Source organism: Topomyia yanbarensis, chromosome 3 (assembly GCF_030247195.1).
Source record: "Topomyia yanbarensis strain Yona2022 chromosome 3, ASM3024719v1, whole genome shotgun sequence".
Classification (NCBI taxonomy): Eukaryota; Metazoa; Arthropoda; class Insecta; order Diptera; family Culicidae; genus Topomyia; species Topomyia yanbarensis.
The window spans coordinates 118026384-118040716 of record NC_080672.1 but is presented as its reverse complement, the minus strand read 5'-3'; the positions used below and the strand labels follow the sequence as shown (position 1 = coordinate 118040716).

Here is a 14333-nt window from a genome sequence, read left to right as displayed (position 1 = left end):
AAAATCAACCAAATTTTGCACACTTTCTCATTGATGTGTATTGTTTACATGCTGTCAAATTCGAAGTCGTGTTTTTCGATTCAACGAAAATGGAGGTGAACCAACGCGAGTCGAGAGAACAAATTCTTTCCAAACACCTGGAATTTCCCAACCTGTCGCATCGGCAGTTGGGAAAAATGTTGAACATTCACCATTCAACCGTCTCCAGAGTGTTGAAGCGGTTCCAGGAGCGGTTGACGTTGGACCACGGCAAAGGAGCTGGAAGAAAACCGGGACCGGAGAACAAAAAGACGGAGGGAAAGGTGAAGCGGATGATTAAAGCAAATCCCAACGTCTCAAGCCGTGATTTGGCTAAAAAGATCGGAATGTCGCAGAGCTACGTCCAGAATGCAAAGAAGAGAGCTGGACTACATACATACAAGGTACAGAACTTTCCAAACCGCGATGAGCGGCAACAATCGACGGCTAAAACTCGGGCACGGAAGCTCTACGAGAAGATGCTGACAAAATATGGCTGCTGTGTGATGGACAACGAAACGTATATAAAAGCCGATTTTAAGCAAATTCCGGGGTTGGAGTTTTTCACCGGCAAGAGCAAGTTCTATGTGGACGACAAATTTAAGAAGAAGAAAATGTCGAAGTTCGCCTCCAAATATCTCATTTGGCAGGCCATCTGCTCTTGCGAACTGAGGAGTGAGCCTTTCGTGACAAAGTGCACAGTAAATGGCGAGATCTACAAATCTGAGTGCATCGTCAAGCGCCTTTTGCCGTTCTTGCAGCAGCACGACGAAGCTCCGCTATTTTGGCCAGATTTGGCATCATGCCACTATTCTAAAGGTGTCCTGGAATGGTATGAGGCCAATTCCGTCCAATTTGTTCCAAAGGACATGAATCCGTCAAACTGTCCGGAGCCACGCGAGATCGCCATTCTGCATCGTATACGGTGATGCAGAGGAAACGCCTGAGCACGTGGTCCTCGAGTCCCCGAAATGAGGACCATTGTCGGTGAGGACGTTAACATAACCAATATTGTCTAAAGAATGTGCGCCGACAAAGAAAAATGGGACGCGGTGAACAGACCAGTCGTTCAAATCATGTCAGTGTTGCAAAGAAGCTGGTGAGAGGAGCAACGACCAGAAACATAGCAGTACACGGCCTCGGGTCCTCGAGGTACCGACGAACCGGAAGTTACACTCCAGCTGGAATCGCTGGACCGATCATGGCACTTGACAAGTCAGTCTGAGGAAGAGAGATAAAGTAGACCACTGGGCGCGACCGGAGTAGGCTAGATCCACCGTCAGGGACTAGACTGAGCGCACGCATCGTCGACGGTAGGTCGTCGGGACACCTGAGAACCGGAAGTCATCCTCCCCTCGGAATCGCAGGACTGGCCTCGGCACCTAACCGACCGGAATTGAGATAACGGTTTCGAGAGAAATTTCAACGTCGGGAAATTTCTTCGTCGGATTTGGCTAGACCCACCGCCGGAGACAAGTTCGAGTAGATCGGGAGGTAGGACCCGCCAATGGTCGTCGAGGCGCCTGTGAACTGGAAGTCACCCTCCACCCAGAATCGCAGGACCGACCTTGGCATCTGCCGGGGTAGCAGGCTTTCGGATGATCTTCCACTGCCGGGGAACTCTTAGTCGGAGTAGGAAAGTTCCACCGTCGAGGACTATTCCGAGTATTCCGTAGCGAATCGCCGCCTTGAATTGTCGGGCACCAGTAAACTGGACGCAATCCTCCATTAAGCTTGGCGTTCTGCCGGATTACAGCGAAGCAAGAATAACGCGTCCGTCAACGGTTGCGGGAGACATTCTTTGGTCGGGGAACTCTCCGCCGAGGTAGGCTAGCTCTACCGTCGGGGACTACGCCGAGTAGCACCGAACGCGACAATCCACCAGTATAGCACCGTCGGGGCACCAGCGAACCGGAAGCCACTCCCTCCAACCGGAATCGCTGGATCGACCACGGCATCCAACTGGTCAATGTAGAGAGGAAAGCATGTACAATATCATTCCGTGCAGGACTGATATGGCGATTATAAGACCAGCGAAATCTAGCACGACCAGCTAGACCTGGAATCATGCGAAGTGCATTAGCACGCCTCTTCCCCAAGTAGTCATTTCAAATAGAATACGGGAGATCAGGCAAATGTCGGACTCCTTGGTGGAGTTTAGAGGTGTAGGGTTCAGAGTTATCTTCTCTGTTAAGAGCCAAAAAATCAAAAAGTGTTTGTTCTCAGCATAGAGTAGAATGGTTATTAAGGCTGACAAAATGCTCCAAAACTCCAGCTTTCCCTATTTTTAGGAAATGAAGATACTTTCAGTGACATGCTAAGATTTATTCTTTAGAAAAAGGTATAAATTGTAATTTTTTGAGTGCTACTTCAAAAGCTGCAACATTTAATATGTTTTTGCTTCTTATTTTCTCATAATGTCAATGTCTAAAAGTTCAAACGAGGTAGGTGGGGGTCTAAATCTGTCCAAATGATGTGAAATTTGGCATCTGAGTTTACTTTGATATTGGTCACAATATGAAAGGAGGGGCTTTTGAGATTTCAAAAATGAGTGTTTTTTTGCAATGCACAAATTTATAGTTTCCACTGTCATTCGCTGGCATTACATTACCTTGATGCATGGTTGTAGATGACAATCCCAGCTTGCTTACGACTACTCGGACGGCGACGTTGGGGTTCCGCTTTAATCAGTTGGCCACTCTTCCTTTTCGTTTTGCGGCCTCTCCCGATCTTGTCTACCTGTCTGTCAGCAAACGCTTTCAGTATACTTTTATTACAACGGTGACAGATGATTTGCCTACAATCGATGTAACTAGGTATGCGACTAGTTCGGATTTTCGCGATGCGCGAGCAAAAATTTTTCTCCATTGCACAGTGTTTTAAAAGGTTGTGCTCGTGCTCAAAATTAAAACCGTTAACTTTATGAGTGTAGTTTGTTCGCAAAAGTTCTTGTTTTTATGATTGCGCATCTACAGGAATATTCTTCTGTGAATAATTCACCTATAAGTGATATACGAAAATTATTTCCTGAACTAAGTAAGATAGAAACTTTATATCTTCAGCAAAGTTGTAGGAAATATTACTACAAAAGAAATTCCTGATGACACCATGTATCTAACTTTAACAGTTTTCGAGTTATGGAACATGTTATATGGAAGACCCCTTAAACTTAGTTTTTTTTCATGATACCTTTTTTAGTCGTACACAGAAAAAAATATGCTGTAATTTTAAATTTATTTTCATGCATATATTTGGAGCATGAATATAAATATTAAATTAAGTTCGGCCACAAATACACACAACTTGTCGTGCTTTCTTCAACGCATTTTATTATAATTTTACATGTTGATTGAAAATTGCAGTTGAATTGAACGGGATACCAATGCACTTTAAAGTATTTTTAATCCAATATTGCTGAAAAATAAATGACATGTAAAATCACACGAATAAAAGCGTAACATCATATGCCTTTTGATACTCGCATTGAGTGCATCGAATTCAACTTAATTTTCAATAAAATTTTTGATTCAAGCTTTGCATGTTTACATTGATATTGATTTACATGTCGTTTAAATTTCATTATTGTTTAGTGTGTACTCCTACGTTATTGGAATATTCCATAAAGTTGTTTTCGGTGTCGAATCACATTTTTTTGCGGAGCTAAGTAACTTCATATCTGTTGTATTTAAAAAGATATTCCATTGTTTTGTTTGTCGACTCGATTCTCCCCGAATGTTATGTTCAAAACAATTCGCTGTCGAATCCAGCCAATAAAAGTGCTGCTGTAGAAAAATGAATTGTCCGCATTCGAAGTGTACCTTACTTTACATTCCATAGCGGAACTATACCTTCTATTACTACATCAATCGCACACGACAATTGAGGCCCCAACAAGATGATCCATTACTGATGCCTTTAAATTGGGCCTGTCGTCAACGAAGAAGTTTTTTATCGGTTGTGTATACGACTGTCGGATTTTTATGTATAAGGGTTTTCGGCATGCAGTCTTTAAAATACTGTGGACAGATTTTTATCTTCTCTCCATTGTGATGTTCTAACCGATAGTGTAGCTTTATTATAATGAGAAATAAATTCACAATTTTAATGCAAAAATTCAGGTGTGTGATCGACATAACAGCGTATTTCTAAAAAAGTAAGCATAATTAATAAATAACATTAATTACAGTAATCAGATGTGCAACAGAGACAAACAAATAGAACATTTATATATTTTCACAAAAAGATCACAGACAAACAGACAGAAAACATTGTGAGTAGACAAAAAATTAGCAAACATATTTCAAACAAAACTTAAAAACGATCGTTGTAGCAATCCCTGAGGAAGACAAAAATACATTGTCGAAAAGTAGGAGAGAAGGTAAAAATCTATTCACAGCATTTAAAGACTGCATGCCGGAAACTCTTATACATAGAAGTTTTTTTATCTGTTCGGGTCTTTAGCGCTCAGGACAGTTTTAGAGCTAGTGGTGCGATCTTGCTGGTACTAAGAACCGTTCCAGGTTCGTACTTATAACGACTGTGTTCACGCACTTCACAACTCTTCTTACTTACTGGATCTTTAGAAAGTTTCTTCTGCTTCCACTGCACCTTCCGCTGGAGATCGCGCGCGAGTTAAACGGGTTGGTAAGGAACTTTGGATATCGCGAAATGAATAGAACTCGAAAACTATTTTTCTGCGACCGACACCACTGATTGCTTTTAACTATCTTTATTGTATGCTTTTTGTGTACATTTGTCTATGTGTGTTTTATGCTGCGGCTGTTTGACAGCTATGTTATTGTTTGCAGAATCCATTTCTGCTTAGGGTTTGCACAGTGGGCTGACTGTGCGAATCGTACGGTAAGTATTTTACATTGCATTTTGTTTCTAAAATTCTATGATTAGTTCACTTTTTCTTAGGGCTAGGTGAGTATTTACAGGTATGTACAATGCATAAAATTTCATTTCAATTCAGGTTCATGTTGTGGTGGATTAAAGGTGAGTATTGAACATTCCGGCCGCCAATGAAATTTTAAGGAATTCAACGGGCATTAGCGGCGGAAGTTCGAGCTTCTTGCGATGACTGACGTTCAACGGGATATGGAGATTTGGATTCGTCTTGCCGGTACAGGCCTCCTTACAGCTTCCAGGATGATTTTTCGAGGTGCGTCGGGTCCGACTGCAGGATACTGTCCAGGAGTGGTGTGCTGTAAAGGAGGAACATCTGTACGCGAACTGTTGGTTTAACAAATTAGGATGGGGTCCTTAACTCGAGTCAAGTCCCAGCCGGGGGTTCTAGGAACCCACACGGCGAGGCTTGGTTCTTTACAGGTGAACCACGAACCGCTCGATACCCCCGAGCTTGGGCCAGGATCTCGTCTGGCGACTCATTTCCCCGAGTAGGGGCCGGGAGCTCGTCCGGCGGCTCTGTACCCTGAGCAAGGGCCGGGATCTCGTCCGGCGGCTCTGTTCCCTGAGCAAGGGCCGGGATCTCGTCCGGCGGCTCGGTTCCCTGAGCAAGGGCCTTCATTTGGCGTTGCTGACGTAGGGCTGCTAGTTGGTGCGGGACTCTGTGCTACGATGGGTGGCGCTACTTCAACTGGAAGTAAGCAGAGCTTCGGGATGGCGCGTTGAACGATGCCGAAGGTCGACTTCACGGTGGCGACACGAACAAGCCCGTCAGGGCCGGGATGAACGCTGAGCACGCGTCCCAGGGGCCATTTGAACGGCGGTGCTCTCTCATCTTTGAGAGCGACGATGGAACCAACGGCTAGATTGTCCATGGCTTCTGTCCAGCGGTAGCGACTTTGCAGGGTGGCGAGATACTCCTTGTGCCAACGACTCCAGAAGTGCTGAGTTAGCTGTTGTACTTGTTCCCATCGAGACAACCTGGATTCAGGAACTTCACGGCAATCTGGATCAGGTACCGCATTCAACGGACGACCAATCAGGAAATGTCCTGGAGTCAGAGCAAGCTCATCGGATGGATTGTCCGGCAACGGCGTGATTGGGCGAGAGTTTAGCATTGACTCGACCTGAATCAATGCGGTTTGCAGCTCGGATTCGGTTAGGTGGGCATTTCCGAGGATTTTGCGAAGCAGGGTCTTCACGGATTTCACGCAGGCTTCCCAGATTCCACCGAATGTGGGAGAGCGAGGTGGGATGAAGTGGAACTGTATTCCGTTGTCTGCGCATTCGTTTGCTACGGCATCTTGGTGAACTTGAGTTCGGAAAAGCTTCCGCAGTTCTTCCAGTTCTCGCTGTGCTCCAACAAAGTTAGTGGCGTTATCGCAGTAGATATGCGCAGGCTTTCCTCTACGGCCAACAAATCTTCGCAGGCTCGCAATGAATGTGCTAGTGGTCAGATCCGACACAAGGTCCAAGTGCACGGCTTTGGTAGCCATACATACGTATACGGTGATGTAGGCTTTGAAGAATGGCGATCTCTTATTTCGGAGTGACGTTCTCACGTACATTGGCCCAGCCAAGTCAACGCCAACATTCTGAAACGGGTACGCCTGGTTGACCCGAACAGATGGCAGATCCCCCATCAGCTGCTGCAACGGCTTGGGTTTGGCACGTGCGCATACCATGCAGCCGTGAACAATGTTGCGAACCAAGTTCCGTCCGCCGAGGGGCCAAAATCTTTGGCGCAACGAGGATAGTAGTAAGCTGGGACCGGCATGGAGCGTCTTATGGTGTTCTCTCGTGGCGATCATGTCGGTGAGACGATGTTTGGGGAGGACGATCGGGTGTCTTCCGTCGACAGGTATCGCTGCATTGTGAAGCCGGCCGCCGACACGAATAATGCCGTCTACGAGTGTCGGGTGCAGATACCGTAGCTTGGATTTACGGTTTACTTTTCCGACGGTTTCAAGTTGGCGTATCTCGTTGGCAAAGTACTGCTGTTGTATGCGACGGACCAGATTGAGCAGAGTGCGATCAATGTCAAGAGCCGTCAACGGGCCGACAAGAATAGGCTGGTGATTCTTACGGTGGAGACAATTAGCGGCGAAACGTCGAAGAAGTGTGCCGATCCGAAGTAGCTGACGAAGACTGGAATAGCGATCGACGATATCTGACGGTTCTACGCTCATGACCGGAAGGGCAATAGTCTGTCGGACCTCCGGTTGGTCTGAGTTTGAGGTCGCTACGACGTACTTCGCTGGCCAAGGACCGAATATTAGTTTCAGCCACTGCGGTCCGTTCCACCACAGTGCACTGGCAAGGAGTTCATCGAGGTCCATTCCTCGAGAAACGAGATCAGCGGGATTGTCTTCGGATGGGACGTGATTCCAAACGGCGTGAGACGTCAGCTCTTGGATTTCAGCCACTCGGTTGGCTACGAACGTTTTCCATGTCGATGGAGTTGCGGATATCCAGTTCAAGACGATGGAAGAATCGGTCCACAGATATGTGGTTGCGGTGATGTCGATGCTGTCCTGAACTTGTTTCAGAAGTCTGGACAGGAGTTGAGCTGCGCATAGCTCGAGGCGTGGAATGGTTTGAGTCCCCATCGGAGCGACCTTGGACTTAGAAATCACCAAGCGAACTGTACAAGGGCCCTCGGCAGGTATTGACCGGAGATAGATGCATGCACCATATGCAGACTCTGAAGCGTCGCTGAACCCGTGAATCTCCAAGCGGTCGTAACCCGGACGTAACACATGGCGAGAAACTCGAAGGTGGGCAAGTGCTGAAAACTTATGGTGAAATTCCTGCCATTCGTGAGCGAATCCGTTAGCCACGGGTGTGTCCCAGTCGAGATGGAGCTTCCAAAGACTCTGCAGCATGATTTTCGCCTTTGCAATGGTCGGTCCAATCAAACCTAAGGGGTCGAAAAGACTGCTGATCTGAGAGAGGATCGTTCGTTTGTTCAGAACCGTGCATTCCTTCCAATTCGGTGTCTTGAACGAAAGAAAATCGGTCGACGGTTCCCAGCGGAGGCCAAGCGCAGTCACGGAGGACTCGTGGTCCAAATCGAGTAGTGTTTTCGTCTCTCGGAGCTCCAACGGAATGGTATCAAGAATAGCTTGACAATTCGAAGACCATTGTCGGAGAGGAAGTCCTGCGCAAGCGAGCATTGCAATGAGCTGGTTGCAGGTAACGGCGAGAGATTCAGCCTCGTCAGAACCGGACAGCAAATTGTCGACGTAGAAGTCGTGGCGGACAGCGGGTTCCGCCAGCGGAAAATGTTGCCCTTCATCATCGGCGAGCTTCTGCAGCACCCTAGTTGCCAAAAATGGAGCACTGCTTGTGCCGTATGTGACGGTGCGGAGCTGGTAGCTCTTCAGTGGAGCCTCGGGTTCGTCGCGCCAGAGAATTCGCTGCAGCGGTTGGTCGGTGGGATGGACCAAAATCTGCCGGTACATTTTTTCAATGTCCGCAGATATCACGAACTGGTGGATTCGAAAACGGAGGACAATCGTCACGAGAGTGTCCTGGATTGTGGGACCAGGAAGCAGGACGTCGTTCAGCGAGATACCGGACTTCGAGCGGCATGATGCGTCGAATACGGTACGAAGCTTTGTAGTGGTGCTGTCGAGTTTCATCACAGCGTGGTGTGGAAGGTAGTATTGCGGTTGCGCGTCGATTTCATCGGGGCCAATCTCCCGCATATGTCCCAATCTCACGTACTCGTGGATGAACTGCTGATACATCGCCTTCTTATCGGGACTCGCACCGAGTGAGCGTTCTAGAGAGAAGAAGCGGCGGGTGGCGTTGTATTTGTTGTCCTTTAACTGCCAAAGCAGCTCGTCACGCTTGGGAAGCTTGACGACGTAGCGGCCTTCGGAGTTGCGGGTGGTGTTCTTCAAGAAATGTTCCTCACAGTATCGTTCCGACGGAGACCATCCCTTTGCATCGTGGACTTCTTCGAGCTGCCAGAATCGGTTGACCAATTCATCGATTGTGCAGGGATTACTGAACTGGCACTTGCGTGGATCGCTGTGATCGTGGTTTTCCAATAAACACTCTCCGGAGACGACCCAACCGAACTCTGTGTTCTGCAGAAGCGGTAACTCTTCCCCGAGCGATATCCTGCCGTATCGAAGAATTTGGAAGAAATGGGCGGCACCCAGAATCATGTCGATGTCGCCAGTAACAGCGAATGTTGGATCTGCAAGCTCCACGTGCTTTGGAATCGGCCAGTGGCGGGCTTCTACCGTCGACTGGGGCAGCTTGACGGTAATGGAAGGCAGAACGAGCATGGAGCATTGTACGGAGAAGGGAGTGACTCGAGAGAAGATGGTTATCGTGGCCTGGTATTCAACCAGCGTTGTAGTGTTTCCGATTCCGCTTATCGGGATAGCATGCGGCAATCGGATGCGAGGAAGCTGCAGTCGTTCGCAAAGAGCCCCAGAAACAAAGTTGCGTTGGGAAGCACAGTCCAGCAAGCAACGAGCAGTGACGATGCGACCTCTACCGTTACGGATATTCACTAGCGCCGTCGGAAGGAAAACGGTTCCAGGAATCACTTCACCAGTATGTGATACGAGGGCAGTCTGAGAACTCATGGAAGGCGCATGCATGTGGGATAAGTTTGCGATTGAGGTAGAGGTAGACGGTTGCTGGATGGGAGCTTGCGAAACAGACTGGGGTGACAGTGAGTTTGGAGCATGCAGCGCAGATGCTGCGGTGAGAGTCGGCTGGAGGGCAACACAGCAAGTTGATCCGGTGGCTTGACCAGAAGCGGGATTGTCGTCAGAGGGCTCAGTATGAAGAAGCGTGTGGTGCTTCTTGGTACATGTACGGCATCTTGACCCAGAACAGTTCCGGGCATAATGGGAACTCGATCTCAAACAGTTAATGCAAAGGTTTTTCTGTCTTACCAGGTCGATCCGTTGGCGAAGGTTGAGTTTCCGAAATTCCGGACAGCTGTACAGGTAATGACTCTCACCGCACTTGTCGCACGGCTTCGGCTTGCTGGCGCTGGAAGAGGGTGTACTGGATACTGCAGTTTGCTGTGTAGCTGCGACTGGAAAGGCTGCTAGCTTGGATGTCGGATTTGGCTTGCTGCGAGGAGGAGCGGTGTTCGAAGTGGCTGAAGAAACTGCTTGCAAAACTCGAGCGTAGTTCTGGAGGAAGTTTACCATCGTCACGTATGATGGCATTGAAGTTGACGCACCAGTGCTTGTGTCCTCTGATGTGCCGGCGGTTCCTCCCAGAACCGAAGCGATGTTGTCAGCATCGAGTTTGCTACAGTGGTTCTCCCATTCCCGGAGCGTACAAGGATCGAGGCGTATAGATAGCTGGTAAACCAGGATAGAGCTCCATCGGTCTGCTGGTTCACCCAAGCTCTTCAGAACGGAGATCTGCTGCTCGAAGCGATCGATCAGCGCAAGCAGATCTTCAGCTGATTCCTTGCGCATCGCTGGAGTGTCGAAAAGCGTCCGAATGTGACACTTGATTAACTGCCGGTTGTTCTCAAAACGCAGCCGCAACGTTCGCCAAGCGTCCTTGTAGCCCTGCTCGCTTATTTTGATAGGGTCGAGAATGCGCGCTGCCTCTCCTTGAACGAGGCCCTTCAGATAGTGCATCTTCTCGACCGCACTGATGTCGCTCCGGGAACCTACTGCGGATTCAAATGAATCGCGAAAAACACACCAGTCTTCCAACTTACCGCTAAACTTGGGTAGGTTAAGCTCCGGAAGCCTGATGTTCATTGGTCTCGATGGTGCGGGGTTGGCAGAAGGGGGAGAACGTATTTTCTTCGCCAGTTTGGCCAAGTAGAAGGACCGAAGAGCATAATAGCGACCGTCGAACAACTGCCGTTCCTTTTTCAGGTCGATTGGCTCCTTATCGGTGGAAAACATCTCCAATTTCACCACCGTCCGGTGAAACTCGTCGTAAAATTTCTCCAACTTTTCCGCCCACGCTTCTACTTGGCCCGCAAACTTACTGTCCTTGTCGAACTCCTTCGCATAATATTCCAACAAAGCCATTGAATCGACAATATTCTGCTTCGTCAGCTCCAACTCACTGAATTTCCTCTCGTCGGCCATTTTCTTCTTCGGTAGCGCCGTATTCCCGTTCACTCACGCACTTTTCAACCTCCAAGAATCCAAAATGCACCCGAACAGTCAATTTGCAAAATAAAAATTTCACCGCGAAACTTAAAAACTTTTTTGAAAATATTCCTTCAGAAATCTTTATGTTCCAGCACGGCGCGCACCGTTCAGGCAATAGGTAAACAATGCACACTACCTACGCTATCGTCAGCTGGCTGTGTCTCGCACGCACTACTCGTTGTAACGATGTAAATATTCTGCGATGGTGGATTCTTGGAGGGAACACTATGCGGTTTTGTTTGCACTACCGCGTAAAATGGCTAGTTTGCCGCTTGGGGACGCTACCGAAAATCACCTTTCGCGCACTTTTTCTGGCTCTACCCGTCTTCAGCGGGGCCGTTCTTTGCGATTTTTTCGCCTATTCTGGGCAATTTACAATCACTTTTTGCCTCTTCTGGGCACCTTTCGTTCACTTTTTGCCTATTCTGGGCAGTTTTCTGTTCACTCGCGGGCACTTTTTCTTCAAGATCCGGCTCGAAGGACCAAATTTATGTTCACGCACTTCACAACTCTTCTTACTTACTGGATCTTTAGAAAGTTTCTTCTGCTTCCACTGCACCTTCCGCTGGAGATCGCGCGCGAGTTAAACGGGTTGGTAAGGAACTTTGGATATCGCGAAATGAATAGAACTCGAAAACTATTTTTCTGCGACCGACACCACTGATTGCTTTTAACTATCTTTATTGTATGCTTTTTGTGTACATTTGTCTATGTGTGTTTTATGCTGCGGCTGTTTGACAGCTATGTTATTGTTTGCAGAATCCATTTCTGCTTAGGGTTTGCACAGTGGGCTGACTGTGCGAATCGTACGGTAAGTATTTTACATTGCATTTTGTTTCTAAAATTCTATGATTAGTTCACTTTTTCTTAGGGCTAGGTGAGTATTTACAGGTATGTACAATGCATAAAATTTCATTTCAATTCAGGTTCATGTTGTGGTGGATTAAAGGTGAGTATTGAACAGACTGCTTTATGAGACCTTACCTATTGTACTACCCAAAACGAGTAAAAGTTTTAGTATGAACATCAATAATTTCGTTGAAAAAAGTCGAACAAATTGGTTCACAGTTGGCAGCAATTAGTGCTTCAAAGGGACAAAGATCTAACAGCCAATAAAAAATTTACGCTCAAAACAACAATCATATGGAAATAAGTTCAACAACTATATTCCCTTTGATTTCTTAAAAAGGCACTTAACAACAAACGGTGCAGTTCAACTCCGCACTGAGTATTTCTCAAAGTATGTACTGCTTGGCGCTATTGTACCAGCCAACCAGCCACCAACCAAACCAGGGGGCTCAGGAGCAGAGCAGTATCAAATTACTTTCCAATGCTTGGTTAAGCAGATAGACGAATTAGTAGCACAAACATATGGCATAACAAGTACCTACCTATGTATGCAAGAGCCCCTGTTCCAGAAAATTTCGTAATCGCATGTTCCCGAGTTGTACGTGTTGCCCACTTTCCGGGCTCCACCCGAGTACGTACGATAAAGTCTCCGCTGGCAATATGAGAATGAGGCAAAATCTCCGGTCCTTTCTTGTAGTAGCTCCGGCGGCAACAGCTGGAACTGGCACTGGAACCATCAGAACGACCTGGGAGGTGCTACGGCATAAACCGCCCTAACCTAATACCTACCCATTTAGACGGGCGGGTAGCGTTGAACGGTGTTCGTTGTGGGCCCACAATTCCGTGGAGGCAGGTATTAATTAAAATGTAATTTAGTTTACATTTTACTGTAATGCTGGCTGGCATGGAAGTTGCTGCTGTTGCGCCTATGTTCACACCAGCAAACCTGCCGTTCTGGATACGTTCGAGAAGTAGGCAGCCGGTTGCATTCGCGAAACGTGGTAAAGATGTAATTCGAGTGAAATGCTTCTAGAGTGTTCGCAAGTAAATACCAGATAGACATTCATGTGAGAAAACATGCGAGGTATTTAGCGGAATTTATTATGGTCATGCTTTGCCGTTCCGATTGTTTGGATAACATTTTCATTTTCATATTCATGAATCGTGAAAAGCTTTGTACGACTAGAATCAATTTGAGCAAACACAGGTTTACAATCTGGTCGAACACGGTTGCTGAATATTCGGCATTCTTTTATAATTTGTTTATTATAAAAGGTCCGATGCGTTAGTTTAGCCGTGAGTCTTTCAAATATTTATAAAAAAATCAATAAATGCGGGTCCATCGTATTCTTTGCATGAGGAGAATTCGTTGCTGTGGTGGAGAATTGTCAGCGTCGTCTGATAATGGCTGAGGATCATTCGCTTCGTTGGTTGTCGTTTTCGTCCATACTATCATCACTGCGGCTGTCTTGGGGGTTGTCAATTTATTCAATACGTTTCATAGGTTTGCATTGGAAAATCATCGATTTTTATAAAATGCTTAAATTTCATGTAAGTTTGATAAATTATTGAAAGTTCAAAACCAAAATTAGCCTAACAGATGCCTTTTATAATTTCTTTTATAATACGTCAATCAAGTAAAAGTATGAAAATAGAAATTTCCCATATAAACCGCTACAATCGAAATACTTCAGAGGCTAAAGACTGAAATGGTCACCAAATTACTTCGATTCACAGGTCTAGATCACTGATTGCCATGCAAACAGGCTTTGGATATATTGTCCACTATCGACAAACCCGGAAGTTCCGGATTCATGGCATATTCCACAATTAAAGTCACATCGGTTCTTCGGTGATGATCGACCCGATTTTCTCAAACCAAGTCTCAAATGAAAAGCAAAATATGCAGTTGAGTATGAATTAAGGGTCCACCCTCCCCCCCTATGCTTACACTACCATCCTTCATCACCTCCTCGCCCCCCCCCCCCTGACCGCTCTTACACCCGCATTCCCTTTATCCACCCCGTATACCGAAATAAGATGAAGGAATTCTGACATATCCTCGACTCTCACTCACTCTACTAGCCCCCACCCCTTTCCCTTCCAAACCCATTCCTCCAGCGTTCCAAAATATTATCACATGAAGATAATATTGAACTCATGCTGATTAAACTGATAAAATATTGTACTTTTTTGTTTAGAGTGTGTCTGCGTCGACTTTCATGGTAGTTGTGAGATTCCTGATAAGTATAATAAGAATATAAAAGATATCTTCACAATTATTTGTATTTGTAAAATTTTTATTCATCTAACATTTAATGTCTTAATGAAATTTCCTAAAACTAGTGTGATTCAATTCATCTTCTAAATCCAGATGCGGTGAGGTTAAAATCAAAT

At 46.4% G+C, this 14333-nt stretch overlaps 2 protein-coding genes across 2 annotated transcripts in view; one reads left to right on the top strand and one right to left on the bottom strand.

The window, feature by feature from the left end:
* Positions 1 to 14333, top strand: part of LOC131692150 (toll-like receptor Tollo) — a 366880-nt gene that overhangs the window by 216651 nt on the left and 135896 nt on the right. The gene's annotated exons all lie outside the window — the stretch shown is intronic.
* LOC131687166 (uncharacterized) lies at positions 5406 to 11021 on the bottom strand. The gene has a single exon (XM_058971220.1). It carries the CDS (start codon positions 11019 to 11021, stop codon positions 5406 to 5408), a length of 5616 nt encoding a protein of 1871 aa, XP_058827203.1.

Excerpts from the sequence above, each read along its gene's own strand:
- LOC131687166 (XM_058971220.1), bottom strand. The coding sequence starts at position 11,021 with ATGGCCGACGAGAGGAAATTCAGTGAGTTGGAGCTGACGAAGCAGAAT.